Here is a 26850-nt window from a genome sequence, read left to right as displayed (position 1 = left end):
CTCCCGGATGTCATGGGTCACAGAGGCCTGCCTGGCCGGCTGCATCCAAAGCAGGCTGGCCACACGGCACGGCCCCACCCCGTCCTGGAGTCCATGTTGTCATCTGCCGGTGGGTGTTCTGTCCTCCCGCCCTCCCAGCCGCACCACAGTGGAACGTGAGCTCCTCGGGCACTGGCGGGTTGCCTGCTCTGCCCCCTGCTTCCCGCAACGCCTGTGCCAGCGTGGGGCACACACGACCTGCTCGGCGGGCGTGTGCGGGGAGAACAGGTGGACGGTGAACGAGCGACGCCCATCGTCCGGGACGACACTCATCGAGATGTGCGGCAGCTGCTGACAAAGGCCGGTGGCACCGGTCGGAGTCCCGGCCGGGGAGCCGCCCGCCCCCCAGGGAGCGATGGCCGCGCCTTTGGTTGGTGCCCAAGTGCGCCTGCTCCCCCGAGACCCCCCACTCCTTCCACATTTCCTCCTTCCTTGGAAACCACAGCTCCTGGGGAAGTCTCCGTGTGACAGAGCTCCAGGCCTGATTCGGCTCCTGGGCGCAGTGCCCCGTGTGCCATCCGGCTTGGGGACCCATGCTTGGGGGACTCGCAGGAGGGTCCGTGCGGCCGAGCGGATGGCGTGTCCCTGCCAAACGCCCAGGACTGTAGCAGGCGGGGCACGCAATTACGTCACTGAGCCCCAGAGGAACCCCCGCCCACTCCCTGCAGACAGGCCAGCCCCCACCTCCGGGGGACGATGGCTGGGAGGGGACGAAGACACCCAGACGCACACGTGGGGGTGCTCAGACACACACACACACACACACACACCTCCCAGGACCCCACAGCCGTGTTAAGGCCAATTAGGAAAGCAGAAATGTCTGGAACCGAATCTGGTGAGCGAGAATCTGCTGACGGAAGGCAATTCGGTGGCTGCACACACATTCCCGCCACTGCGTCGGGCTCTCTAGGGCAGGTGTCCCCCTGGAGCAGCGGGTGCATAGTGCGGCCCGGCACCCACCCCCTAGAGGGGCCTCTGGGAGGGCCGTTTGCAAACAGCACTGACCAGGAAAGGGGGACCCCGGCTCCCCCGCCCCGCTGACAGCTTTGCATAATGATGCCATCTGGGCTTGACACCACTTCGTCCCTGAGAAAATCACAGCCCTTCCTGGGGCAGAGCCCCCTGCCCACTGGCCCCCTCCTGCTCGTCTCCCTAGGCCTCCGGGCTGGGATCCTGGTTCCTGTGGGGCAGGGTCCCCGGGGCGCCTGTGAGCAAATGCAGACTTTTCTGGAGAAAAGTCACCTGTTTAGAAGTCCCTGGCCCGCCTTGCACGGGAGCACAGAAGAGTCCCCAGGATGCTCTCAGGTGGCGGTGGGTGCTTGGGCCGTGGGGTCAGAGGGGTCTGTCTGCCTCCTTGTTCCCGTGGACGCGGAGCGTGTCCCTGCGGGGGAGGGGCCCTGATGGCGCGTCCTCGCGGTGGGAGCCGCCCCCAGGGCCTCCGTGCGGGGCGCCCCGGGCTCCTGCCAGAACCCCCACCCCTCAGCTGTGCCGACCGGTCCCCACCGGCGGGGCCGCCCGGGTGATTTAGGGGCTCTGCAGCCGTAACGGACGGGAAGTTTATGAATCCAAAGCAGAAAAGTAAGTTTAATTATTTGAAAGTCAGAAAGCTCATTCTCTCCCGGTGACTTACGACATTTAGTCTCCAGGCCTCGGGAGCCTACGTGAGGGTAAAATCGGGCTACGTTTTAGGAATTAAATTGATAACTTGACCAAATCGATTTCATTAGTGAACGTGTCATATTTGCCGTTAATGATGGCGATCGCTGGAATGGGAGCTGACAAGAGCCCTTGAAAAACTGGGCAGATGGAGATTGCATGAAGTCGGCGGCCGCGCATTTCCACGCTCCGGCTGGGACCCACCAGCTCTCCCGCCGCACTGCGGCCCGCCCTCCGCGCGGGGCTCATCATCTGCCCTGAGCTGTGTTGTCCCGAGCTCACGGGCCCAGAAAGGAGGGAGGCTCCCGGTCAGACCCTCGCAGGTGCTCCGGGAGGGTGAGCAGCTGGGGCCACCCCAGCGCAACGCGGACGTCTCCTGGGGGGATGTCCCCGTCCTCCCGACAGACAAGCACAGCCGTTGTCAGCTGCTCCCGGAAGACGATGTCGATTCTACAAGGCTCGGGTGCTCCCCGAATGCTCAAGAAACCCAGGCCCACCATGCCCTCCTCCCTCCGGCCAGACCGGGCAGGAGGGATGCCACAACGGTGGACGCTGGGGCTCCTGTTAGTGTCCACTGTGGGCAGGAGCCCCGGGCTCCCCCGGGCTTTCAGCCTGGCGTGGCCCTGCCTTCTCTGGGCCTGACGGGAACATATCCCAGTGAGCTGCGTGCTGGGGGCCTGTTAGCGGACGGGGCTGCTTTTCTGGGACGGGTCTGTGCCAGGACATGGGGCCAGGATCCCGAACGTGAGGCTAGGGCTCCTCTGATCCCCTGGAGGGACCCAGTCCGTCCCGTCTGCCCTGTTCTTCGAGGCCTCGTCCCTTAGGGCCTTGGGGTGGTCCCAGGAACCACGGCGGTGCGGCCCGTCCGGAGCCGGAGGGGTGTCTGGGCCGTCCTCGAAACCCCACGGCCACACTCGTCGCCCACGGGCTGAGGTGCACCTGCCCTCCGGGGGAGGAAGGGCAATCACGGGCTTTGCCCACGGGCTGTGCGGCCGCCTCTGGCCAGGAGCTGACCTCGCACAGTCTGCACAATAGACCCAGTGGTATTCTGCAGGCGTGACCCTCCTCCCCTCTCCTCTCCAGAGGGGCATCCGAGCCCCGGCCGTCTCCCTGGGATGGGAGCTTTCCTAGAGGTGAGGCCAAGCTCACGACGGGCTGGGTCAGCAGGTGTCGGCATGTCTCCAACACGCTCCCTTGAGCTACCTGTGGTCAGGCTCCCGAGACCTCCGCCCGCCTAGGGCGACCTTGGGCTTCCGCACGCCCTTGCTGAGTCCCGTCGCTTGAGAGAGACTCCCGCCCCAGGTGGCGAAGCCGGTGGCCCCACCCTGCTGTCGCTGGCCGTGGACCCCGTGGTCTGGGAGGGACCCTGGGGGCCCCGTCACTCCCCGGACGTCCTGCACGCCCTTCTTTACCATTGCTCCCAGGCCAGGATCACTCTCGCCGTCTGCACAGAGTGTGGGGGGGCAGCGGAGGGGTGCAGCTTCCACAGGCTGCGTGTCCCGCCTGCAGGACAGAGGGGACGGGCCACCAGCCTGGGTGGGCGCCCCTCGGCTCGCTCGCTCCTCTGTCTGGAGTGAGGCTCCCTCCCAGTGAGACCGTGGGGGAAGGGGGCCAACGTCACAGGCGGACCCCCCCGGGGGCCACCGGCCACCCACCCGCCACCCAGGAAGGACACTGACGCGCCCTCCCTGCAGCACCGGAGGAAGGAATAAATGAGGTGACATTCGTAAAAGCAGAAAAGACACGTGTGATTATTTTAGAGCAATTCTGTGACTCTGGGCACAGAAGGAGGGAATAAAAGGCGGTTGAGATGGAGATGGAGATGCCCACAGGACCATGAACGTGGACCAGCCAGCACAGACACGGGGAAGCCACATGGTTCCTCACGGCTCTGGAACCATGGACGGCCGCCGGACGTTTAGAAGGGAGGCCAGTGCTCGAGGCCGGTGCCCGGTGGTGGGCACGTGGGCTGGGGGGTCAGATGCCGGGTGAGGCCAGTGGGGGGCGGGGGCCAAGAGACGGACGGACACAGGAATGTCTGACCCCGCCTGGACCCAGTTTGGGAACCCAGGCGGTGCGGAGACGTCACCATCAAACACCAGCAAAGGGCCTGCACACGGTAGGCACGCGGGTGTGCGTGTGATCGGCCGTGTCCCCCGTCTCCACGTGTCCCCTCCATCCTGGGGGCCGGGGAGGGGCCGGGAGCATCAGCCAGCAGCGTGCGCCCTCGTGAACATTCGGCTCGGTGGGGAGGCTGTTGGTGAGTTGTGGTGAGGGGGTGAGGAGTGCAGGGTGGACAGAAGGGGGACAGGTGGCCAGACAGACGCCTGAGACGGGGACTTTGGGACACATGTGGGGGCAGGGCGTGCTGTGTCCCCGGCCGTCCTGGGGTCCTGGGTCCTGTGCTGACCAGCCCGACGCAAACCCCAGCCCTGCTCCCACCCCGGCCAGCGCGGCACCCGTGGCCCCTCCCCACACTGCCCCTCCCCCTCCCGCCATCTTCCTTCTCTGTCTCCCCCACCTGTGCTCACCGCCTATGACCTCCCTGCTGAGTGGCGATGGCCCCTTCCTCGCCCGACGTCATTTCTCCCCAGGTTGGCCCCTCCGAGGGGCAGCGGCCTGGGGATCGTCCTCAGACCCCCAGTATGTCCTCCCTGTAGCCCCACACTGGTCCTGCTGGGAGGGCGACGCACAGAGGCCCCCCCCGACACTCCTTGGTGGGCCCAGAGCCCAGGGAGTCTTGGGGTCTTTCCCGGAGAAGCACACTCTCCATGGGCACCAGCCTGTGGGGGTGAAGGCAGCTCAGGATGAGGGGAGCAATGTGGTCACCTCCTGAACGCCAGCCTGATAGGTGACTGTGGACCTGAGGTGCCCCGCAGGAGAGGACGCAGCCACTCGGGGTTGAGGGGAGGCACCCGGCGGGCTGGCAATGCCCCCTGGGATGGCCCAAGCTTCCACAACAGGTGAGCCCAACTCAGCAGCCCTCTGGATGGATGCTTCTGAGTGTGACCTTGGGGTCCCTGACCTTGGGGGTCCTGGAGGTCAGGAACCGTGCAGATCTCTTCCTCGGAACCCTGGCTCACAAGGTGCTCAGCACATGAGGGTAATTTTGAAAAAGTCACACCTGTGCGCACGTGCACACACACACACACACACACGCGCGCGCGCGCGCGGGCGTGCCCCGGGGACACTGAGCTAGCCCACTGTTGGCCAGGCCGGCCCAGGAGCTAGCCCAGGACAGGAGGGTAGAGCGGTGGCCGCGGAGCCTGGCCTGATCCCGGCAGGCGGGCAGATGTGCGTTCCCGCTCGCCCGCAGCCCGGGCTCGTGTCAGCACCTGGTAAGAGGCGGGCACAGGGGCCCTGGAGCCCAGCCGTCAAACGTGGCTGCAGGACGGGGTTCTGTGACGGACGGTGGCGGGCAGGTGGCGGGCACTGACGTGCAGAATCGAGCCAAGGAAGCACTCCCGTCATTTAGGGACGACCCGCGTGCCGGGCTTTTCACAACCGGCGTCTCCCTTTATCTCCAGGAAAACCCAGTGAGCTTTTGCACAATCCTCCCTGTCCCACCAAACAGGGAAACCGAGGCACAGAGAAGAGGCGCGGCCTGCTTATACCATGCAGCTAAATCGCGACTGCCACAGCCGGGCAGGCTCCCCAGGAGCCCAGGGCCACGTCCAGGGGGTCGTGGCCTCCGCTGCCCCACCGCCGACGCTCAAACCGTCCGTCCTGGTGGCCCTGCGGGAGTGGCTTGTGCGCGGTGGGGAGAGCTGTCCCGCGTCCTCCCCCTCCCGTGGCAGCCTCCGTGCACCTTGACGCCTCCCCTCACTGCCCGGCCGGGACAGGGCGCCACGGACACAGTGCTCGCCGCACAGACCACGCGTGGCCATCCCATGGCGGTGAGGTGGCCCTCACACGTCTTGCTTGGGCTTTGGGGCTCTTTTCCCAGGCTGCAAGCAGGCGGCCGTCATGACCGTACCAGTTGTCGAGTGAGGAAACCGAGGCCAGAGGGCTCACGTCAGCAAAGGACGGGACCAGCCAGAGGGAGCAGAGACGGCTGCCTTCCGTGTGGAACCCTTTCCGCCAGGCTGGATGCTCCACGGGTCTCCTCTGATCACAGAGACGGAGGGAGCCTCACGGGAGACCTGTCCCCAGGAGGTGCTCTGGTCTGTGGTACGAGGCAAGATGCTCGTTTACATGCCGGTCAGCCTCCGGCTGTTTGTTACCAAGACACGATCCAGCCCGTCCTGACCGACACGCTTTGGGTTCTTGGGAGACGACCGCCCTCACTCTCACGAGCCCCGGTGGCCATGAAGGTCTCAATCCTTTTCTCCAGCTTGCTGGTTTGTGGGTTTCTCTGTGACGTGCCCAAGGAGACTCTGGGACAGTGACGTCGGACCGCAGACTTCCTGGGCGGGCGGCTCTCAGGGGGTGAGCCTCCCGGATCTCCCGCTTGAGCCGCCTTTCTCTCCCTCACACGGCCCCCTCCTGTGCCCTCCGGCCTGTCCTTCCTCAGCTTGGACAGAGTGAGAAGTGGTGCCCCGGTCCTGCCCTATTTGTGCCCGGACTACAGCGCCCCAGGCTTCTCCCCCTCCACCGCCCCGTGGCACCAGTGGCCTCTGCCGGGCCTGCGTTCCGCCCCCTTTCCTCCCTCCCAGGCCTAGCCCAGCTCTGTGCCAGCGGGTGGGGGTCTCCTCCCGGGTCTCGCCTGGCTCTGTGCCAGGAGCGGGGTCTCGTCTACCCCCCGCGATGGCTCCAAAGGCCAGGGGAGTCTCCTTACAGTCAGGCTCAGGCTGCAGACAGCCCACAGCTGAGCCACCAGCCACGGCTCCCGGGGCTCCCATTTTACGCAGAGCAGCTGGGAACTGACAGGTGTGGCTTCCCCGCATCTAGGAGATGGGACTCTGGGCGGCAGAAACGTTCTCAGTGCCAAGACCCCCCTGCAGATCTGAGCGGATGTCTCCGGAAAGGGGGTCTCCTGTGGGGGCTCTGCTTCTCCGCGTGCAGGGCCTGGCCTCTGTGTGGTGGGGGGGGGGAGGTAGACACTCACACACAGGGTGACAGGGGCCCCGGAGTAGCTGCGGGCTCAGCACCGTCCGCTCAGGGAGCCGCCCTGCAGGCCCTGGAAGGAGGTCCCTGTGGCCACCTGTGCGCCGAGCTCTGTGGCCTGTCGCCCCCAGACGCACCTGCTGCAGCCCCTCCCAGGACACCACGGCCGGCAAACAAAAGCCATGCTTACCAAAGGAGTTTTTCTTTATTTTCATAATTTAGCTGAATCAACACAAAATTGAATACTGTAAAACAAGAAAAAAAAAACCGCTGTATCGTCTTAAACCTCCAGTCTCTGCCTTTGAAGGGGTCTACACTGGCTGCGGGAGGAAATGCGCACAGGGAGGCGGCAGAGACGTGGGTGGGTCGAGAAGGCGGGGCCCTCCCTCGGCCGCCAGCCACTTCGGCCACCAGAAACCGAGGTCCCCCCCCACCCCCGGCTGTGTCTTTCCCTCCAGGACACTCGAACCTCTACATTTGTGGTGACCAAAAGGTAAATTAAATGCTCATGGACGTTGAAACGGGTCTAAATGGATCTTCTCTCCTATCTGTAGTCTATGGGTTGCTGGAACAGCTTCTATATATATATGTATATATATATTTTTTTACTTTTTCTTTCTTTTTTTTCTTTTTTTTTTTAGTAGCATCGAACTAGCATTAACACCTGTTAATCGGACTATCAGGTAGTGTAGTTCAGCGGAAACTCAGGAGAATGGAGGAACCCGGCGGACGACGGCCAGGGGACGGGGAAACAGAACTGCCCCTTGCTCACTGGGCCCGGAGACCCTGCCCTGCACCGAGGGCGCGAGAAGGTCGGGAGAGTCAGGCGCCGGCCGTCCTCCGCACGCGGTGGCCACCCCAGCGTCTCAGCCGTCAGGCGTGAAGACAGAGCCAGCGGGACGTGGACTGGGGTCGGGGGTCGGCTGCAGAGACCCCTCCAGACCCGCCATGTGGGGGGGGGGGTGAGAACAAGGGACGCGGAATCCGTCGGAAGAGGACGCACACACCGCGTCCGCGGAGACGGGCAGGAGGGGAGCCGCGCCCTGGCCCGAGCCGGGCGAAGACAGCCGCGTCCCCGCTGGCGCCCGCCGCGGCTCCCGCGACGTCGGGCGCGTCCTCGGCTGCTGTCCCCAGAGTCCTGTGCTCGCGCCCGGCGGGGCCCCCCGCGCCCACCCCCGGAACCTCCAGAGACACCGCGCTCTGCCGGCCTCTCGGGTCGGCCAGGGCTACCAACATGAACTGTTAAATAGGATTTTCTACAAATATACAGCATATAAAAACTGTTAAATATATAACTTTAGGCTTTGCAAAATACATTTAATGATCTCTTTCAAACAAGTGTTACTTGAGTTTTCTTTAATTTGCTTTCTGGAGCTAAATGGTGTATCAGAGGAGACAGCGGTCACGGGAGACCCAACATGCTCTTGGCGAATACTGGATTATCCCACTATCAGAAATGAGCTGCAGAGAGGCAGGTGTGACTGGTTAAAACAGAAAGGGATTTTAGTCGGTCAGGTCCATCTAAGCACAGCGCGCGGGGCGGGCGCCGTGGTCTGTGTCCCCGGCGAGGCGCGCTCGCTCGCGGGGTCCGCGTGGGGGCATCGCCGGCCGCGGTCCGCGGGGCTGTGTCCTCCGCCGGCTGGGCCCCTCTCAGGGCGCACCGCAGTGTCCGTGGGGCGGACGCGCCCGCCAGGGCCGCCCTCCGCGCCCCGCCGGGGCCACCGGCACGTCTCGGCCCCTGTGTCCCCCAGTCGGACCCAGGGACTCGGACGGTGAGGGTGAGTCCACGTTAAAACAGATTTGCTCTTTGGTCTATTGAGTGAATACTGAAAGGGTAAGAAAATAAAAGCGATTCGGACAGTCTGGGGCACAAGGAGAGGCCAGTCCTGCCCCGGGCCCGGCGCCACCCTTCTTCCCGGGCTGGTGAGGCCAGGCTCCCGCGGACGCCCAGCGCTGCCCCCGCTGTGTCCCAGGCCGGGCTCCTCGCTGCCGCGGACACACTCAGCTCAGAACGCCAGGGAAGCGGGCTGTCCTTGGCAGGCTACAGAGAAACGGACGGTGGGCGGGTGGCAGAGAACAGGTGGTGTCCACGGCGGACAGAGGGCCGTGGCTGAGGCGTGGACTCTCCAGGGAGCCAAGGCCACTCCCGGGGCCCCTCTGGGGCTGCGTTTGTCAGGAGACCTGAGGAACAGAGAGAAGAGAGTGTCAGCCCGCAGACACCAAGGGTCCCGGTCGGGAAGGAAGGAGCCCAGGGCACGCCCGCCAGGCTGGCCTCGGGCGCGGTGCAGTGCGCATCACGGACGCCCGTCCTTGTCCCTCCCCTGGCTCAGACCAGCGTACTTCCTCCAGGACATAACGTCAGACTTCAGGTCTACGCCTGCCACAGGGAGTCGCTCTGGGAAGCACCGTCCTTCCTCTGTGTCCCTGGTGGGGACCCCCACCCCTGCGCCGGGCGTGACCGCGGGCTCCCACCCTGAGCACTGCTAGCCAAGGGCACGGCCTGTGCTGGACGGCAGTTTGGCTCTGAGCCCCGCCCACCCGTTTCCCTAACGCCGTCGGGCGCTGTGCCATGCACACAGCGGGTGTTGCCTAATTGCGTGGCGACAAATGATGGTAATGAAGTGTCGCAGGCCCGCGGAGCCTCTGGGAGGCCAGAGGTGGGCGGGATGCAAGCCCCTGGTTGGTGACGCCCCTGCATCCCAGAGTCCCAGCAAACATGTCAGGCTGAACACGCTCACAGCCACAAAGTGTGAGGTGATGGTCGCGAGCCACGGCTGTGGGGTGGGGAAAATGCCACCGTTAAAGCAGCAAAGGCAGAAAAGTGGGGGGCATGGGGGTCTCCCTAGACCAACACAGCCTCACACCACTGGATCTGTGACCAGAAGCCTGGTCCCAGGTCATCCCAAATGCCCACGTGGCCCCGGTCTCCCTTGCCCCCCAAGGTGGCCCCAGGCCCAGCCAGGGACCCTGGGGCTCTGGTCAGGCACTCAGGGGCTGTCCCGCCCGGTGCAGCCTCCCCGCAGGGGCCCCCAGGCAGGGGACGGGACACAGCACAGAGTGACGGCCGGGGTGGGGAGGCTGTCAGCCATCCCAGCTCAGCCTTCTCTCTCCACGCAGAGGCACCCCCGCCTCCGGCTGGCCCCCATCTGCACCCCACCTGCCTGAGGCCCCCACCACACTCCCGCCCAACCCTGCCCGCCCCACAGGCCCCTGCCCCACCCCCGCTGGCCGCACCACGGCCTCTTAGCCTTCTCTCAAATTCTCAGTCCCACCAGGCCGGGCACGAGCGGTCCTTGCTCGTGGGGACCCTCTCCCCAGGTCCCCCTGCAGAGAAGCCCATCCTGATGGCGCCACCTGGAGTCGACCGTGCCCCGGCTGCTTACGCGGTAGGTGTGGGGGGGCCGTCCTCAGGCCGGCCACGCCCCACCCGTCACCCCTGAGGACCCACTCAGGGAGTCTGGACACCTGGCTGCAGGGAGCCGTCCGGGGACAGAACAGACGGTCTCCCGGGGACAGATCAGGCTGCACCTGGCGCCCTTGGCGCCCCAGGCACCACGGAACAGAAGAGCCGGCTCGGCTCACTGCATCCAGATCCCCTACAGAGACTCCGTTCGCCCCCGGAGGACAAGGGCTCGTCTTCTCACTGACGGAGGCCGTGGCCAGAAGGGAGCAGGGCAGGGCCGGTGGGGCCTGGGTCCCCACGAGCCACCGAGGGCGGACGGCTTGTTTCTGCAACAAAACCTGGCAAAGCGTCTGGACCCTCCCCTGTGCCCGCTCCGCCCCCACCAGCGCCCTCTGGGGTCTTACAGCTTCCTGCCCAGGCTCCCCCCGCCCCTGCCCCCGCCCCAGGCAGAGAGGAATCGGCGTGAGATCTGCGAGCACTGGGGGAACAGGGAGCTGTTGGCTCTCATCTGGGATTGCGGCCACCGGAACCATGGGAACAGAGGTGACCGACGGGGGTGCGGCCTGACCCTGACCCAGGCCCACACGCAATGCGGCCGTGGAGCCCTGGCGGGGCAGGGGGGTGGGGGAGGTGTCATCAGCTGGGCCCCTGGAGGGTTGGCTGAGCCCCTGGGGACAGTGCAGACCCCAGCTACACATCTGCGTCCTCCCACCAAGGTCCTGGACAGCAGAGGAGGGCGAGGGTGTGACCACCGGAGGTCGGCGACCCCTGAGTGCTTCAGGATCCACGCCTGAAATGGCCCCCTGGGGCTTGGGTGGTGGGGACCCCAGGCCCCCCACGGTCTGCCTGTGCGGGGTCCTGCAGACGGGGCCGGCGGGGGGGGGTGCTCCTTGGGGTCATGAATCCAGAAGATGGCAGGCGGCGGCTGGAAGCTTTAGAAATCCGACAATTAAACCACATGAGCACTTGGTCACATCTTTGCAACCAAAACGTATTGCTTTAATTGTCAAGATTCACTCTGTTCCCTGGAGCTCTTCTGGGGCCTGTGCCTCGGTCCTGTCCTTCAGCAGCTGCGTGCCCGCGCTTTCCAGAGAGGAATAACGAGACGGGTCTTGAGACAATGTGCCCCCCGAGGCTTGTCCTGCCGTCCGCTCCCCACCCCCCCCCGGGGCTGCCGCTGGCTCCCCAATCCCCTGCGTCACATCCAGGCCCTCCCCCTGCCTCCCAGAGCCCCCAGCACTTTGCGGGACCCTCGCCTGGCCGGGGTTCCCCCCCCACCCGCTGCCCGGGACGTGCCCCCACCGTCCAGCCAGGCCAGGGAGGGCTGATGCAGACGCCTCGGGCACAAACCCTCACTGGCCCCCCAGGGCTCAACCGAGGAAAGTCTGCCTACTTTTCTGTTTCTCGTTCACGGGAGAACGGGGAAGGGCAAGCACGTAAACAACGAAATTCCACCGGCGTTTCCACATCCAAAGGCAAGTATTTGGAAGATTCCAGCCCATCTCCTTCCCCAGTGTAGTGGCGTGCACACGGTGGGGGGGTGGGGGGGTGGGGGGCGGGGTGTGAGGAGCCAATTCCACGTGGCCCACGAGGCAGAAATGCCAGGTCCTCCGCGGGGCTGGAGGGGGAATCCCTCACCGTCTCCCGCGACACCGGGTGAGACCCTCCGTCTAGATGCGGTTCCTCTCGCTTTGCTCACGGCGCCCGTGCCCTCCCCACAAGGCTGGGGGGGGCACCATGCGGGCCAGCGCCGCGGCGAGGGGGCCGTGCCCCGTACAGTCGGACCCGTGTCACTTAACCTTCCCAAGGCCACGGCCTCAACCCCCACACGCTGCCCCCTGCCAGCCACAGGGACACCAGGCACGGTCAGCGCTGTCGTTCGCTCCTTGGAAATCAAAGCCGGCCCCTCCCACTGACCCAGGAGCAAAGCCCCAGGTGGACACGTTCTGTCCCCGCAGGCCCCACGTCCACCAGCACACTCAGCCGGCCTCCCGTCAGGGTCACGGACTCCAGGGGTTTCGCGCCTCCAGGCCTGTGAGCTGGGGCGCCGCCCAGCCCCGGGCACCCCGCTCCCCCAGCCCTGCTTCCTCAGCATAAAACGGGAATCGGGTGCCCTGGCCACAGGGCCCAGGAGGGGGTGACCCTCCTCCTCGGGGGCCTGGGGGTGGTCAGTGCCGTGTCCCGAGGCCAGGACGTCTGGAGCGTCACGCACGTGCTCTCCCCTGACAGCTCGGCCTCGGTGTTCCCCACGGACAGGAGAGGGCGTTCACCGCAGCTGTGGGCTGGGGCCTGCCCACCGTCACCGGGCGGGACCACCAGGGCACAGGTGGACACCCGGCCGTCGGGGTCGCTGGTGAGGCGGCAGGAGCAGGGCCTGGGAACCCACAGACCCGGAAGGCAGACGGTGGTCTCGGGAGCCGGGTCTCTGCAGCCCAGCTGCCTTCCTCCAGGCCGGCTGCCCTGATCTCGGCCGTCTGGGGACCACCTGACAACACAGCCTGCCGTGAGCAGGGGACATGCCTCCTCCCAGAAGCTCGTGCCTTCGCTCGCTCGCTCGCTCATTAGCCACGGATTTCAGAGAACGCTGCCGCTGGTCTCCAGCACTCCCACACACACGGGTGTTTTCATCACTGCAGTGGCTCTGAAGGCGCCAGGGATCCGGAGCCCGTGCACCGCACGAGGCCCCAGGCAGAGGGGGGCCGCTGTCCCGCCCCGGGTGACAAGGCCTGGGGCCCCGGGCCACCACACAGCACGCCGGCCCTGCAGAGCTGAAGGACGGGCTTCGTCTCCCGGAGCGGGCGTCCCGGGGGACGGGGGGTGTCCTCCTGGCAGAGAGCCCGGGGTGGCGGGTGGGGGTCCCGCCCGAGGGTGAGGCCGCGTCCGACCGGGACCGGGCGAGGCTTCCCTGTCCTGCTCTCACGTCAACGCTGGCGACCCAAGGGCTCTCCGCGGAACGCCCCGCCTCGTCTACCTCTGCTGAGCACACAGGGATGCGGCCCCTCGAGGATGATGCAACCCTCAGGCCCCGCGTCTCCGGAGGGTGTGCCCCAGGCCAGCCCTTGGGCTGCAAAGCTGGATGCAGGACCCCCAGAGCACGGCCTCCAACCAAGCGCGGGGCCGGCTGCGGTGGGGGCGCTGTGCGGCCACCAGCTCACACACCAGCCTGTCCCTCCCACAGCTGGGGCCGGGCCTCGTGTCCTCTGTGAGACAGGACCCAAGGCGTGTTGAGGATTCCGGGGCCGGACTTAAGTGCCGGCCCTGGTGCAGGAGGGCAGCCCTTCGGCACGAGAGCCAAGGACCCGGGGGCGGTGTTGGGAGCCACCCCAGCCTGCCCGCCCTCCACCGATAAGCCTTCAAGACTCTACTGTCTAGGGCCTCACAGTTCCCTCCCTCAGCAGTTTGCACCCCGAGGCCTGTCCTGGGTCACCACACGTTTGTCTGTGCAGACCGACCGGCATCATCTGGTTTCTCAGCAGCTGTGCCCCGTGCCGGCTCCCCATCCTGGGCCACAGGCCCCCACCCACCACTGCCGGCCGTGCTCCTGTCTGCCTCCGCGTCGCCTGGCCACGGGCCTTCCCCCCCCTCCAGCCTCACGTGCCGTGCCCCTGGGTGGACTGGGGGACGGACGGCGAGCACAGCGGAGCTGAGGTGTCCCCAGCCTCTGTCCTGCTCAGGCCAGGCTTCCCTGGGCTCTTGGAGAGAGAAGCTTGAGCCCAGCACATCCGGGCAGAGCAGAGGCGGGCGTGGCTTTCCTCCTCAGTGAGCATCTCTCCTCCTTCTGCCTCCGGGCACACGCTGAGGGCAGCACGCAGAGGGCGCCTGCACGAGGGCCAGTCCGGCGCGAGGCCTCTGTCAGAGCCCCAGTCCCCTTCCCCGCCATGTGCCTGGCCCCCAGAGACAGACGGGTGGGGTGGCCTGACCTCCACAAAGTCCCGGCCCGGCCCACAGCCGGTGGTGGCCACCAGCTCCTCCCTAGGCCTGGTGACAGGGACTGAGCTGCAGTCAGAGCTGCGGTGACGGGTCCGGCGGGCCCGGAGGCAGGGTCCTCGCAGGTGTGGGCAGAAGCCAGCAGGGCGTTCCCGGCCCTGGGGGGGAAGCAAGAAGCGTGTCCAGCTCAGGAACCTTAGGTGGAGGCCCCTCTCGGGACCTCCCAGGGCTCCCGGCTCGTGGCCTGTGCGGGTGGCCACAGCTCAACCAAAAGCTGACGTGTGGGGCCTCTGCCTGTGGCAGGACATTGCTGGGCCCGGGGAGCGGCCTCACTGGCCTCTGGCTCCCTTCCTCGGGAACACCCGCTTCTGTCACACCCTGAGGTCGGCCGGCCCACACAGGGGACCCCGGGGGAACCCTCCTGCTGTCCTGGCCGGCTGCCCCCTCCCCTGGGGACTGCACAGCTGAGCTCCAGTGACCACATGGGCTCCCACCTGCTCGGGGACATGTGGAGCCGGTGAGCCCCGGGCTTGGAGGGAGCGAGAGGGCCATCGGACCGTCAGGCTGCAGGGAGAGTCCCCTGTGAATAGCCCCGCCTCTCGAGAGCGCGTCCATCCTGGGGGCCCCCCCTCACCCACACACTCGAGGGCTCAGGACTTGGCATCTGGATCAGCGGGCTGGGGCCCTGCGGCCGTGACACCCCTGCCCTGGGGAAGGGTCCCGTGTGGGTGGTTCCTGTGCCCCCTCGGCCACAGGAGGATGCTCACGGACAAGCCACCTGTGCGCGGTGCCTTGTCAGCTCGCGGGCCGGGATGGTGCTGTGGGGCCGCCAGAGCCCCGTCCGGGGGTCGTTCCGCCCACCCCGGAAAGTTCTCTGCGGTGACAGGCAGGTTTCTCTCAGTACTCGGTCATCTAAAAAACATGACAGAACTTTCCAGCCCGAGTCCGATGCGCGGTATTTTCTGTTCCTCATTAAAAGTTTGTGTTTGACGCGAGGTCAGGACCAGGCACCTGTATTCAAGAACGCGCCGTTCTGGATTGAGAGCCCCGAACAAAAGGTCCTAATAAACAGCAGACACGCAGACACGGTGAGACACGGAGGCGACGGCAGCCTGCCTGGATAGAGGCTCGGAAAGAGCTGTTGCCATGGGGAAGATAAAGACATAAGCAAGGAAGAAGCTTCTGGAAAGGCCACACATCATCCCACCGGGTCCCGCCACCCGTGCGTGGTTTCCTCTCCGGGACTGTTCCCTGAAGCTGTATGGCCAGTCCACACACAAGGAAGCCTGGACCCCACGTTCTCCCCAAACCCAGGCTCATCAGAGTGACCGGACTGGCCGTGGCTTGCCCGACGTGGCTGACGGCAGCTCCTTGGGGTCACCGAGTGGGCTGGCGACCTCAGAGCAGCCCCCGCATCCTCCGTCCCAACGTGTGAGCGGCACAGGCGTGTCTGGGCCGGGTGAGGCGCGCTCCATGCACCCTGCGGTGGGTCCCCGGGCATGGGCTCACCATGTCCACCCCTGTCCGTCCTTCCTCTCAGCCTGTGACTCACTGCGTCCCGGGCTCACTCTGCAGGGCACTGGGTGGGTTCCGGCGGACGTGAGGTCCTGCCTGGCTCTTCGGGGAGGTGAGGCTCTGACACCGGTCAGGAGGCTGATCGGCCTGGGGGGGCCGGGCGGGGAGCCCCCTGAGCACGGGCCCGGCCACAGGGATGGAGACGCGGACTGAGACGGTCCCCTCAGATGACAGGCTCGGAGGCCCCTCCTGCTCCTGCTCTAGAATGAGGCTAGACCACGTGGCCACCACACGTGTCCTGGGGCCACGGCCGGACCACTGCTTCCCAGGGTCTCTTAGCACCAGGTCGGGGCTCGCGTCCAGGGTCTTGACGCTACTCGGCTGTTTGTGATCTAAGCACCCTAGGTTACTTCGGCGCTGCCTGCCTCAGTTTCCCCAGGTGTAAACACACCCCCACCTCCCCACTTCCTGTTTATAAACCATCAGAGCAAGTCTAACGGAGCCAGCAGCAGACAACTGCCTCTCACGCTGAAAGGGAGAACAGCTGAGGTTTTAGGGTCCCCCAAGCAGGTGGTGAAGAGCCCAGCCCTCCACCCAAAAGGGTTTCTGCTCGTCCTGCGGCTGTGTGTGCAACTCGCTCTTTCCTCATCGGGGCGGGGGGTGCCCCGGGAGCTGACGGGGGGGGCGGGGGGGGCGGCCCCGGGGGCTGACGGGGGGGGGGCGGCCCCGGGGGCTGATCCCTCGGGCCCCAGAGCACCTGGACGCTGCCTCCGACACATCCCGGGTGAGGTTCCTGAAGGCCCCGTTTCTGCTCTGAGCATCTGCACGTCTCCGGGCCCCCCTGACCCCCCTGCTCACCTGTGCCCCCTCCCTCTTCACATCAGCTCCGAGCAAGCCCCCCGCGGGCCGACCCTCTACTGCCTGCATCCTGCGCTACCAGGCGTGTTCCCCAAGGCAAGACCTGTGCTCATGGGGACACGTTCCTTGTGTATTTCTGGAGCCGTGTGTCCAGGGAGGGAGGGAAGGAAGGACGGAAGGAAGGAAGGACGGAAGGAGGGAGGGAGGACACAGTCCCAGAAGCTGACGGACCCGGATCTGTGGGCAAACCGCCAGTGTCCACGGCTGAGCGATCCCGGGCCGGGCTCTGGGCTGGGGGACAGGACGTGCTCGTAAGGCACGGGCTTTGGAGCCGGTCTGCCCAGGTATGAAGGGCAGCCTGTGAGCTGGGCCCTCTTCTTAACCTCCCTGGGGGATGAGGCCGGCATCCGCCTCAGGGGCTTGGGGGGTCCCGGTCGGGGGGGGGGGGGGGGGCGGAGCCACAGTGGGAGGAGCCTGCAGGTGCTCTCAGACACACCCACCGTCAGGCCCCCGCCCTCGGCGCTCTGGGTCCCTGCGCCCTTCTCTGTGACACCGGGACAGGACGGGTCTCCCCGCCAGTGTGGCGGTGTGGCTCTGGTTTGTTTCCTTTTAAGAAAAAACACGCAGTTTCATTTTAAGAGTCTCGCGTAAGCCAGAGGACGGGGGTAGGCCATGGCGAGGACACGAGGCGCGGTGACACGGACGCAGCAGCCGCTGTCTGGATGGGAGGGGCGGTACCAGCGACCCGGCAGCCGACACCGCAGGCTGGGCGGCTCCAACCACAGACCCTCGTCCTCTCTCGGCCGGAGCCACGTGGGAATCAGGTGCGGGTGGGGCTGGTCTCTCGTGAGGCCCCTCTCCCTGGCGTGTGGACGCCGACCCTTCCCCGTGTCCTCGTGTGGCCTTTCTCTGCATGTGTGGACCCTGTGTCCCTTCTCACCAGGACGCGGGTGCTGAGGGATCAGGGCCCCGCCTGCTGACCTCACACGACCCTAATGTAAAGGCTCGACTTTGAACCCACAGCTGCTCGGGCAGATCTGACCCTCGGGTCCGAGTGATGGGAAGCTTCTCAGCAGGTGTCACCCACGCAGGAATTTCTGAAGCGCATCACTCTTGCCTTTCGTGCCCCACACGGGTCTGGGCTCGGTGGCCTGCCAGCCGGATGGTCTGACTGAATCCTGACCTCTCGGAGCCTCAGTTTCCCCGCCGGTGAGGTGATGACAACGCCCAGGGTGGGGGGGAGGCTGGGGGTCCATCCAAGTGCCGGGGGCGGGGCCAACCTCCCAGACGTCGGTTGGAGAAGCCCCAGGACAGACTGGACTCGGCCGGGTTCCAAGGCTGCTGGTGTCACATCTACAGGGAGGGCACGAGCCGTGGCTCCGGGCCCGCTCACATCCCAGCAGCCACGCGCGCAGACCCCCGAGCCCCGAGCGGGCCGAGGAGCCGGCCATGCACCTGACGGAGGCGGCAAGGACGCGGCTTCCCCGGGCGGCTCTCGGGTCCGGAGGCCAATGTGCGACCGGGGCTTAGAGGGCGAGGACCAGGGGCCACCCCGCCGCGGCCGAGGGGAGACGCGGCCCTTGGGGGCCTCCTCTCCCCTCTCCCTCCACCTGCAGAGGCAGCGGCCAGCATCCCCCCCTCTGCCCTCCCACGGCCGCTCCCCTGCCGCCCCCTACAAGGACATCTGTGGCCGCACGTGGAGCCCCCCAGACGATCCCCACCCCACGGCCCCTGCTTCAGATCACGTCTGCAAAGTGCCCCCTGGCTTCTACGACCACGTTCCAGGCCCCGGAGCAGGACCTGAAAGTGTCTGGAGGCCGTGGGTCGGATCGTCACAAACACTCACTAATTCCAGAAAGAAACCTCCTTCCCGGAGTGGTCAGGAGGACGGGCCCTTCCTCCTCTGTCCCCGCAGGGGCAGTGGAGGGCCTCCTGCAGGAGAGGCCGGACGAGAGGTCGGGCTCCCCGCTGCTGGTGCACAGCTGCCCCTCGGGCGACGGGGCGGGTGTAAGGGGGGCTGCACAGCTGCCCCCGACCAGGATGAGGTCCGGACTCTCCCTTCCCTCTGGACCTTCCCCACGGGGTCGTCCTCAGCCCCACATCCGGTCGTCGGGCTCCACACGATGAAGCTCGTGGGCCCGCGTGTTTGTGAACCGAATCCTGAGTCTGGGATATCCGTGACACCTGACCCTGTGGAGGGGGCACGACCCTTCCCAGAGGAGCCCGTCTCCCGCGTGCAGAACACAGAGCGCCTGGGATCTCGCAGCGGCTGGGTGGGGTCTGAGGACACCGCCCCGGGGAAGGAGGTGCCCCAGCGTCCCCGGGGCCGAGCCAGTGGGCCTGCCCTGCCCGGGTCACCCTGCTGGGACCAGCTGCTGCTTCTAGGACGGCCGGCCCCTCCTCCACCTCTACCGCTCGTCAGCCACGGTCCGGCGGTGCTTGGCGGGACTTGCTGACCACCCTGGGATGATGACGACGCTGCTGTCCGGCTCTTGCGGGAGCAGTTAGGAGGCACAGAGTGAAGCTTGTCATCCCCCCGAACCCACAACCCACAAGGGCACATGCTAGCCCCCCTGCTCTCTGTGAAGTGTCCCCTCAATCAGGGGGGCTCCATGAGGACACATAACGCACTGGACTCTGACCCGGGCTCAGGGCCTCCGGCCGGTGCTGGCTGGGCCCTCGCTGAGGCGGTTCAGAAGGTTCTGTGCTCTGCACAGGGGAGCCCGGGTGGGAGCTGAGCCTGACAGGCTGGGGGCCACCTGTCCTGGCCCGGCGACCTCACAGCACGTCCCTGCTGCCTACTAAGCGCCGTGAAGCGGTCAGCGCCCCTTGTGACCGGAGAGAGCAGCCGGGCACTGTGTGGTCATCCCCGCAGCTCGGGGATGGGCCCGGGGAGCCAAGGGGGAGAAGCTGGGGGACCCCAGGGCCCCTGTTCCCCGTCTGCAAGGCCCCTGAGCCACCCAGCTTTCCCCAGGCCTGAGGAGATGGGCCGCGAGACGAGCTCCTCGCTGAACAGAGCAGGATCCGGGAAGAGGTGGGAGGACTGCGGGCAGCCTAGGCGGGGGAGGGATCGCGGAGAATCTCCGAGAGTCAGCACGTTTGGTGCTAATCAGACTCCCACTGGCAGAACAGCCCAGGCCGTCCCAGGACACGCACGGGGGCAGGTCCCCAGAGCTGGCTGATTCAGCACCCGCCTGCCGAGGACACAGATCGCGGATCGCGGTGACTGAGCTGAACCGTGTGGGGCAGGGGGGTGGGGTGGGGGGCGGTGGTGGTGCTGGGAGGCGTGCACGGCAAATACCAGGCAGAGACGGCGCACAGAGACGGCGGGAAAGCAAGCACACGCGGAGGACGGAGCCACCACGAAACCCTCTCCCCAGATCTGTCTTAATGTGTCTTTTTCAGTCATTCTGCTCCCAAGCAGGGAGTCTGAGATCAGAGTCACCTCGGGGTGCACGTGGATTGCCGCAGACACCTAAGCTGTGTCACCCCTCGTAACACCTGCCGCTCAGCCCGGCCACGAACATGGAAGCGGTCGGCTGCTCTAGCCGGGGCCTTGGGGGAACGCAGGCTGGCAGTGATTGCGCAGCCCTTCTGTGCCATGAGGCAGAGAGCCAGGGGAAGAACTGGGGCGGGTGGTGCCAGGGCCGCACCTGGGAAGGAGTGTGCCCTTCCCTTCAACTTCTACAGCGAGAGCCAGAAGGAGTCTCGGACTCACGTTACCTCCCGCAGCTGAGAGCTGGAGGGACATGAATTCACTGCTCAGCTAAACAGTGTAGCTTCTCTCTCTGGAAAGTGAGACCTTTTTGAATCTCATATGGGAAAACTAGATTTCTTTCTTTACAGCGGCTTTTTCCTTCCTTTGCTCATAGCTGTCTTTCTTGGGGTCCATCTCCCTGGAGAAGTTTCTAGAAAGTCTGGTCCAGCTGGATCCTAGCTCAGACGGACTCTCGGGAGCTGACTTGGTAGATACGTCTGCTATTTCTATTGAGTGGCCACTGCTACAGGGAAGCCACATTTTCTCCTCCTTGGGGAGGGCACCCACGCATCACAGGGCCCCTGGTTTGGGGTCACGGTCACCACGGGCACTAGCATCCGGTTCTAAGACTAAGACAAGGGCGGCTGGGAAGGCGAGACCTCGATCGAAGGAGAGGGTGGTGAGGAGGGTTTTGTGCCTTCGAGGCAGAGTCACAGCTGAGCCTTGGGCTCTGACCCCACGTTTGCTCACCAGGCCCTTACGGAGCGACCAGCCGCTGTGCCCCGGAAATACCAGGGTGCTGCGTGACCGGGAGCCTCACTGGCTCCTAGGGCCCCCCCGGCTTTTCTGTGATGAGGACCCCATTTTATTTTAACGTTTATTTACTTTTGAGACAGAGAGAGAGCATGAGCGGGGGAGGGACAGAGAGAGGGAGACACAGAGTTGGAAGCAGGTTCCAGGCTCTGAGCTGTCAGCACAGAGCCCGACGCGGGGCTCGAACCCACGAACCACAAGATCATGACCTGAGCCGAAGTCGGATGCTCAACCGACTGAGCCACCCAGGCGCCCTGAGAACCCCACTTGAGAGAGCTACAAAGAGATGGGGGGCTGATTACCTGCCCAGTGGACACAGGCCCCCACGGACACGCAGAAAAAAACACCAGTGTAGGTGTGTGCAGAGGTGTGGCTGTGTGTACACGCAGGAGTGTGTGTGCAGGTGGGGTGGGCGTGTGGCTGTGTGTGCACATTGGATGCGCCTGCCCCCCTCCCCCCCCACCCTGGAGGGTCTTTGCGGGGCCGTCCTGACTCTGGGCTCAGATTTGGTGGGAGGTGCTCACACGGTCCAGGACCCATGGCAACAGCGGCCTCCCCTGGCGAGTGCAGGGCGTGGGCCACCCCAGCCCGGTGGCTTTCAGCCTCTCTCACTGTGTCCCTGCCCCGTCTGGTCTATCCGTACTTGGTCCTGAGACCTCGCAGGCTGCTGGGGACCAGCTACAGGGCAGGTCTGAGCTGGCGCTCCCCATCTTCTCCTGTGGCTGGACACGCCCATGGGGGACGTCTCTGGGGCTCACAGACCCGGCCACAGCTCTCCTGGTGCCTGGCGGGTTTCCACGGCCCGCCTTTCCCTTCCTTCTGGGGCCACAGATGAGCCCCCGTCCTCTCCCCTCGTGCGTCCCAGGCAGGTCTTTGCCCAGAAAAGTCTCCACACTGGGGCCTCTCTGTTGCCCTCCCTGCAGAGCTCAGGAAAGGCACTCAGCTCCCCACAGCCTCAGTTTCTACATCCACTAAATGGGACTCTGAAAAGGGACTGGCCAGACAGTTTCTGCAGGGGCACGATTCCCCCTCGTCATGCAGGAGTGGAAATGTGAACGGTCTCTTGTCCAAGGAGCTACTCAAGATCGCACGACATACTTATCCGCGCACGTGCGGCAACACTGAGGTCGTTCTTGAGTCGGCATGCGGGCTCCTCGTCTGGGCTCTCGAGCGCGCACAGGGCCCCCTGAATAAATAAAGGGAGGCTCGTCCCTTAGGTCCCAATTGAGGTTTCACCGTGCGCAGCGGTCTACAAGGAAGCCTGTTCCGCCCTGAGAAAGCCCCAGCTTCAGCCCAGCCTCCCGCGTCTCAGGGAATCGCTCCCAGCCTGAGCCCTCGGAGCCCACAGGCGGCTCACTCCCCAGCCCGCGAGGGCCACTGGCAAGGTGCCAGAAGCCAGCACAGCCCGGGGCTGCGGGCACGCGGGATGCCACATGAGGCGCAGAGAGAGACGGCTCTAGAATCCGGAAGGATCCTGCGTCCACGGTTCCACTGGCTGTTTAAGTTCTTACTCTACGTTTTGCAAACGGAAAGCAGAAGGAACAGATGGTGCCAATGCAAGAAAGTCGGCAGGGACGCCATGAGTGGGACCCGCCCAGTGACCCCCCGGGGCCCCAGGTGACACAGGGACCCGCCCAGTGTCCCCCCGGGGCCCCAGGTGACACAGGGACCCGCCCAGTGTCCCCCCGGGGCCCCAGGTGACCCAGGGACCCGCCCAGTGACCCCCCGGGGCCCCAGGTGACCCAGGGACCCGCCCAGTGACCCCCCGGGGCCCCAGGTGACCCAGGGACCCGCCCAGTGACCCCCCGGGGCCCCAGGTGACCCAGGGACCCGCCCAGTGACCCCCCGGGGCCCCAGGTGACACAGGGACCCGCCCAGTGACCCCCCGGGGCCCCAGGTGACACAGGGACCCGCCCAGTGACCCCCCGGGGCCCCAGGTGACCCAGGGACCCGCCCAGTGACCCCCCGGGGCCCCAGGTGACACAGGGACCCGCCCAGTGACCCCCCGGGGCCCCAGGTGACCCAGGGACCCGCCCAGTGACCCCCCGGGGCCCCAGTGACCCAGGGACCCGCCCAGTGACCCCCCGGGGCCCCAGGTGACACAGGGACCCGCCCAGTGTCCTCCCAGGGCCCCAGGTGACACAGGGGCTGGGATGGCTCTGGTCCACCAGAGGGCAAAAGCCCACCTGGGAGGGGGCACCGGTGCCCACACGGCTGGAATGCCCCGGTGAGATCTGGTCAGGCAGGTCACAGAGGTCACACGTGTGGGGGGCGTGGTTCAGATGCTCGGGTTCCCACTGAGAGTCTCTCCGCGATCTGAGACGTCACAGCGACATTCGCGGAAGCTCCCTGCTGCCCCCTCCCCAGCCTACCCTCTCCCCTGAGAGCAGGGGCCCGTTCGGCCCTGGCAGAACCCACAGGGACCGCCCCGGACTCATGACCATGTGCCGAGCCCCTCGTGGGTCTCCAACACGACCGCCCCGGACCCCTTCCCACGGAGGGGCGTGCGGAGACCTCCTCTGCTCTGGGAGGACCCCCTCTGTCGGCCGCTAGCAGGCAGGTGAGGGCCCTCCATCCTGAGCCAGGCTCTGGCCCGCAGACCCCGGGGGGCGCCCCGCTCTGTCTGCTCTGCTGGTGCGTCACCGTCCCGCTAACGCTGGATTAGGGAAGGTGACGGCTCCACTCGGTCCTCTCGAGGCCGGGACCCCCGGCAGCCTCCTGCCCAGGTGCCGCCCGGCTCCTTCAGGGAGGCCTCCCCACTGGGTGAGAACCCCAGGCTGAGACTGACCCCGAGTCCCCTCGGGGCTCCTGCCGAGTCCAGCTCTGCCCACGACTCCCGAGAGGACCCGATGCCCCCTCACTGCCTCCATGCGCCCACTCCCTGTGCCCGTGCGGCCAGGGCAGGGCCACCAGCTGGGTCCGGTCACCGCCACCTCCTTGCTGGCAGGGAGACCGACTGGCCCTCGAGTTCCCTAAAGCCTCGGGTCTTTTACGACAGCCCAGGTTGCCAGGTGGCCTTCTGAAGGGGGGCGTTGACAACCCAGGACGAGGTCTGCACCCTGGACACCAGCCCTCTGTCCACCCCCTCACGGCAGCGCCGGCTTTGAGGTCCTTCCCTCGCCTGCGCTAACTGGGCGGCTGCCCCTGCCAGCCCCACACCGGACCCTAGCCGGCACGGGGGCACGGCGGCCTCGGCCACCTGCCGCGAGCAGCAGACCCGTGGCCACGTTCACAGGCAGGTGGCACCTAGGGGACGCAGAGATGACAGCGCGCGTCTTCAAAGGCGGCACCAGAAGCGCTCTGGCCGACGCCTTGCCGTCCGCCGTCCACAGTGGGGAGGGCGGCCCTGTGTGCTCCGGGAGCTCGGGATCAAACCCCTTCCCCGGTCTCCTTCCTGGGGCCACTGACAGGAAAATGAACACTCCCAGTATGGGGTCAGCTCTGCGCGGCCGGGTCTGGGCCTCTGAGCTGGAGCCCCGCCGGACCGCTGTCCGTCCCCGATCCCTGGGACCGGGCGGTGCCCACACTGGGGCCGCTGTCCGTCCCCGAGCCCTGGGACCGGGGGACCGGGCGGTGCCCACACTGGGGCCGCTGTCGGTCCCCGAGCCCTGGGACCGGGCGGAGGACTGGCCAAAAGGACGTCTCCATGTACCTGTCTGTAGCAGCTGCACTGAATTCGGCTCCCACGCTGCAGTCACCCTTCCGGAGGGTCCAGGCAATGCCTGCTGTTTCCTGGGGTGTGTGGCCCACCCCACAGCCAGTCAGAAGACCTCCCCACCCCACATACAAGGAACCCTGACCCCTCAGCAGTCACGACCGCCCTCCACCACCCTCTACCAGCCCCGGCGGCCCCTCAGCGGACTTTTCTGCCCCCCCCCAACCCCCCGCCGTCTGCCTTTTCTAAACAGTTCCTGTGAACCAGTCACACACAGGGGGCCTTCTGTGTCTGATGTCTTTCACCTTGTGCGATGCGTTCAGGGCTGGTCCCCGGTGCGGCCTCTCGAGCGGAGGCCTTGCTCCGCTGGAATGATATTCACTGAACGGCGGGACTCATCAGCAGCGGGGCGTCCGGGCCGTGCCGCACAATGTCGCTGCGGTCCCGTGAGCACGGCTCTCTGAGTGGACGTGGCTTCCTCTTCTGTCGGGCGGACGCCCGGGGTCCCGCGGGACAGGAGCGGCGGGTCATGTGGTGACTACGTTTCCCTTCTGAGCACCCGCCAGCCTGGCCTCCAAACGGCCCGAGCATCTTTCTGCTTCTCTTGACGCCTGTCCCCTAAGCACTTTCTCGAAAGGCAGTTCTCAGGCACATCCTTCCCGAGGCCTCCACGTGAGACCGAACGGAATTAAAACCACACGCGAGCACCTCCTTCGTGTTCGGGCTGCCCGCTCCCCGACCGGGGGTCTCTCTCCCCACTTTCCTCGCTGTTCCCATTTGCCGTTTCCGGACCCCCCTGCCGCTGGGCTAGCCTCCTGTCTGCGTGCCGTCCCTCCTCCGTGCGGTTCGGAGCCAGCCCTGCTGTGGGGGCTCCACTGCCTCCCGACCCTGCGACCTGTCTGTTTTTGGGAAGGTGGGTTTGGCTTTCGGAGGTTTGGGCTGTCAAGGTAAGTCCGGGCGGCCCGCTGAAGGCGGGGCCCCGCGTGGGCCTGTCGGGCTCCGGCTGACTCTGGAACCTCACGGCGTCCTCATCTGTACAGCGGGGAGAACAGTCTATGGCTCACGGTGGCCGTCAGCCTAACAGGTGGATTTACGTGTGTGTGCACAACAGCGTCTGAGCATGTGTACTGTCCGAAGTGTTCCTGGTTGTTCCCGATTCCTCAGACGCGATTTATAGCGACTGCATCCCTGTCCTCACCCTGAAGCCACCTGTCCCCTCACTTTCTCCTGCCGTCCCACGGTCTGGGTGGCCACGTCCAGTCTGGAGTCCCCGGGGAATCCAATGTGGAGTGAGGTGAGCGGTCAGACTCTGACTTGAGTTGCCCCCAAATACGAAGCCCGTTTTCCCCGGCCCGCTGTCGGGGGCCCGTCCCTCCCCCGCTGGTCTGGGCAGCTCACCGCACCCCTCAGTCCATCCCACTGATGCCCACGTTCCACTCGGGGCCATGTGTCCGTGCAGCAGGAAGTAACACTGGGAAGGCTAACACTTTGCATCAGGTTTTAAGTCTGTCCTCGGTCCTTGTATCAAGGACCAGGGGGGTGACGGCTGGGGTGCAGCCTGGGGGCGGCTCGGCGGCCCCCAGCCCGGGGCTCAGCCACCCACAAGCTCCCCCTGCACAGCCAAGTGCACGCCCGGCGGGATGTGGATGCCTCGGTGGCCTCTGTCCCAGAGCCTTCCTCCACCTCCACCGTGACGGACCTACCCTCCCACGAAACGTACAATCCCTTGTGATGTTCCCAAAAACTTCATCGGAGATTTGACTGAACTTGTATTAAATCTAAAAATTAAATCTGAAGGCACAGACAACCACACAGGGCTTAGGCACTCACCGACTTTATCGAAAAAGGGATTTATTCAAATCCCTTTAATTGTCTCCTGATAAGACTCTGCCGTTATCTTCACACAGGTAATCAACCTTTTCTCACTAAAACGTTATTTCGAGTGACTTCACGTGTTTTCTCCTGGTATCAACAGAGATCTCCCCTCCCTCTTACTTACTCGGGTTTAATTCACTTGTGTATTTTAAACACACCCTTATGCTTCTGAAACACATTTGCCTTCAAGTAGGAACAGAACCAGCTTCTGTTTTCTCTAGCCCCTCCTCCATGGCCAGGTAGGCAAGTTTCTTCCTAAAGTCTGCGGGCAAGTTCACCTGCTTTCGCCTCCTAAACGACGTTCACCACGTTCAACCAGCTGCTAATTCCGTATCCCCGCGGGCAGGCTTGGAGGACTTCCCCTCACCTAGCCCCGGGTTGGCAAACTCAAGTTGCAAAGGGCAGGGGGTACAGATTTTCAGCTTTGCAGGGGGTAAAGTCTCTCCTGCAACCACGCAAGTCTGCTGCTGCAGCCCCGAGGCATCCCTAGACCATCTGTAGGTGAAAGGAAGGCTGTGTTCCAATAAAACTTTATTTATAAAGAGAAGTAGGGGGCCGGATTTGGCCACCAGGCCATAGTTTGCT

General features: G+C 65.4%; 1 protein-coding gene across 2 annotated transcripts in view; it reads right to left on the bottom strand.

Annotated features, from left to right (window-relative positions):
* Positions 1-8019: 8019 nt before the first annotated feature.
* The window catches only part of TAFA5 (TAFA chemokine like family member 5), a 190415-nt gene continuing 171584 nt past the window's right edge, over positions 8020-26850 (bottom strand). For both annotated transcript variants that reach the window (XM_078449284.2, XM_078449285.2), the window contains exon 4: positions 8020-8922. In XM_078449284.2, coding sequence (XP_078305410.1) covers positions 8914-8922 — 9 coding nt within the window. In that variant the 3' untranslated portion in view covers positions 8020-8913. The remainder of the gene's footprint in view (positions 8923-26850) is intronic.

The sequence above is a fragment of the Panthera onca genome, chromosome B4 (assembly GCF_046562875.1).
Source record: "Panthera onca isolate mPanOnc1 chromosome B4, mPanOnc1 haplotype 2, whole genome shotgun sequence".
Classification (NCBI taxonomy): Eukaryota; Metazoa; Chordata; class Mammalia; order Carnivora; family Felidae; genus Panthera; species Panthera onca.
Note: the sequence above shows the minus strand (reverse complement) of the source record. Positions and strands in the feature narration are given on the sequence as shown.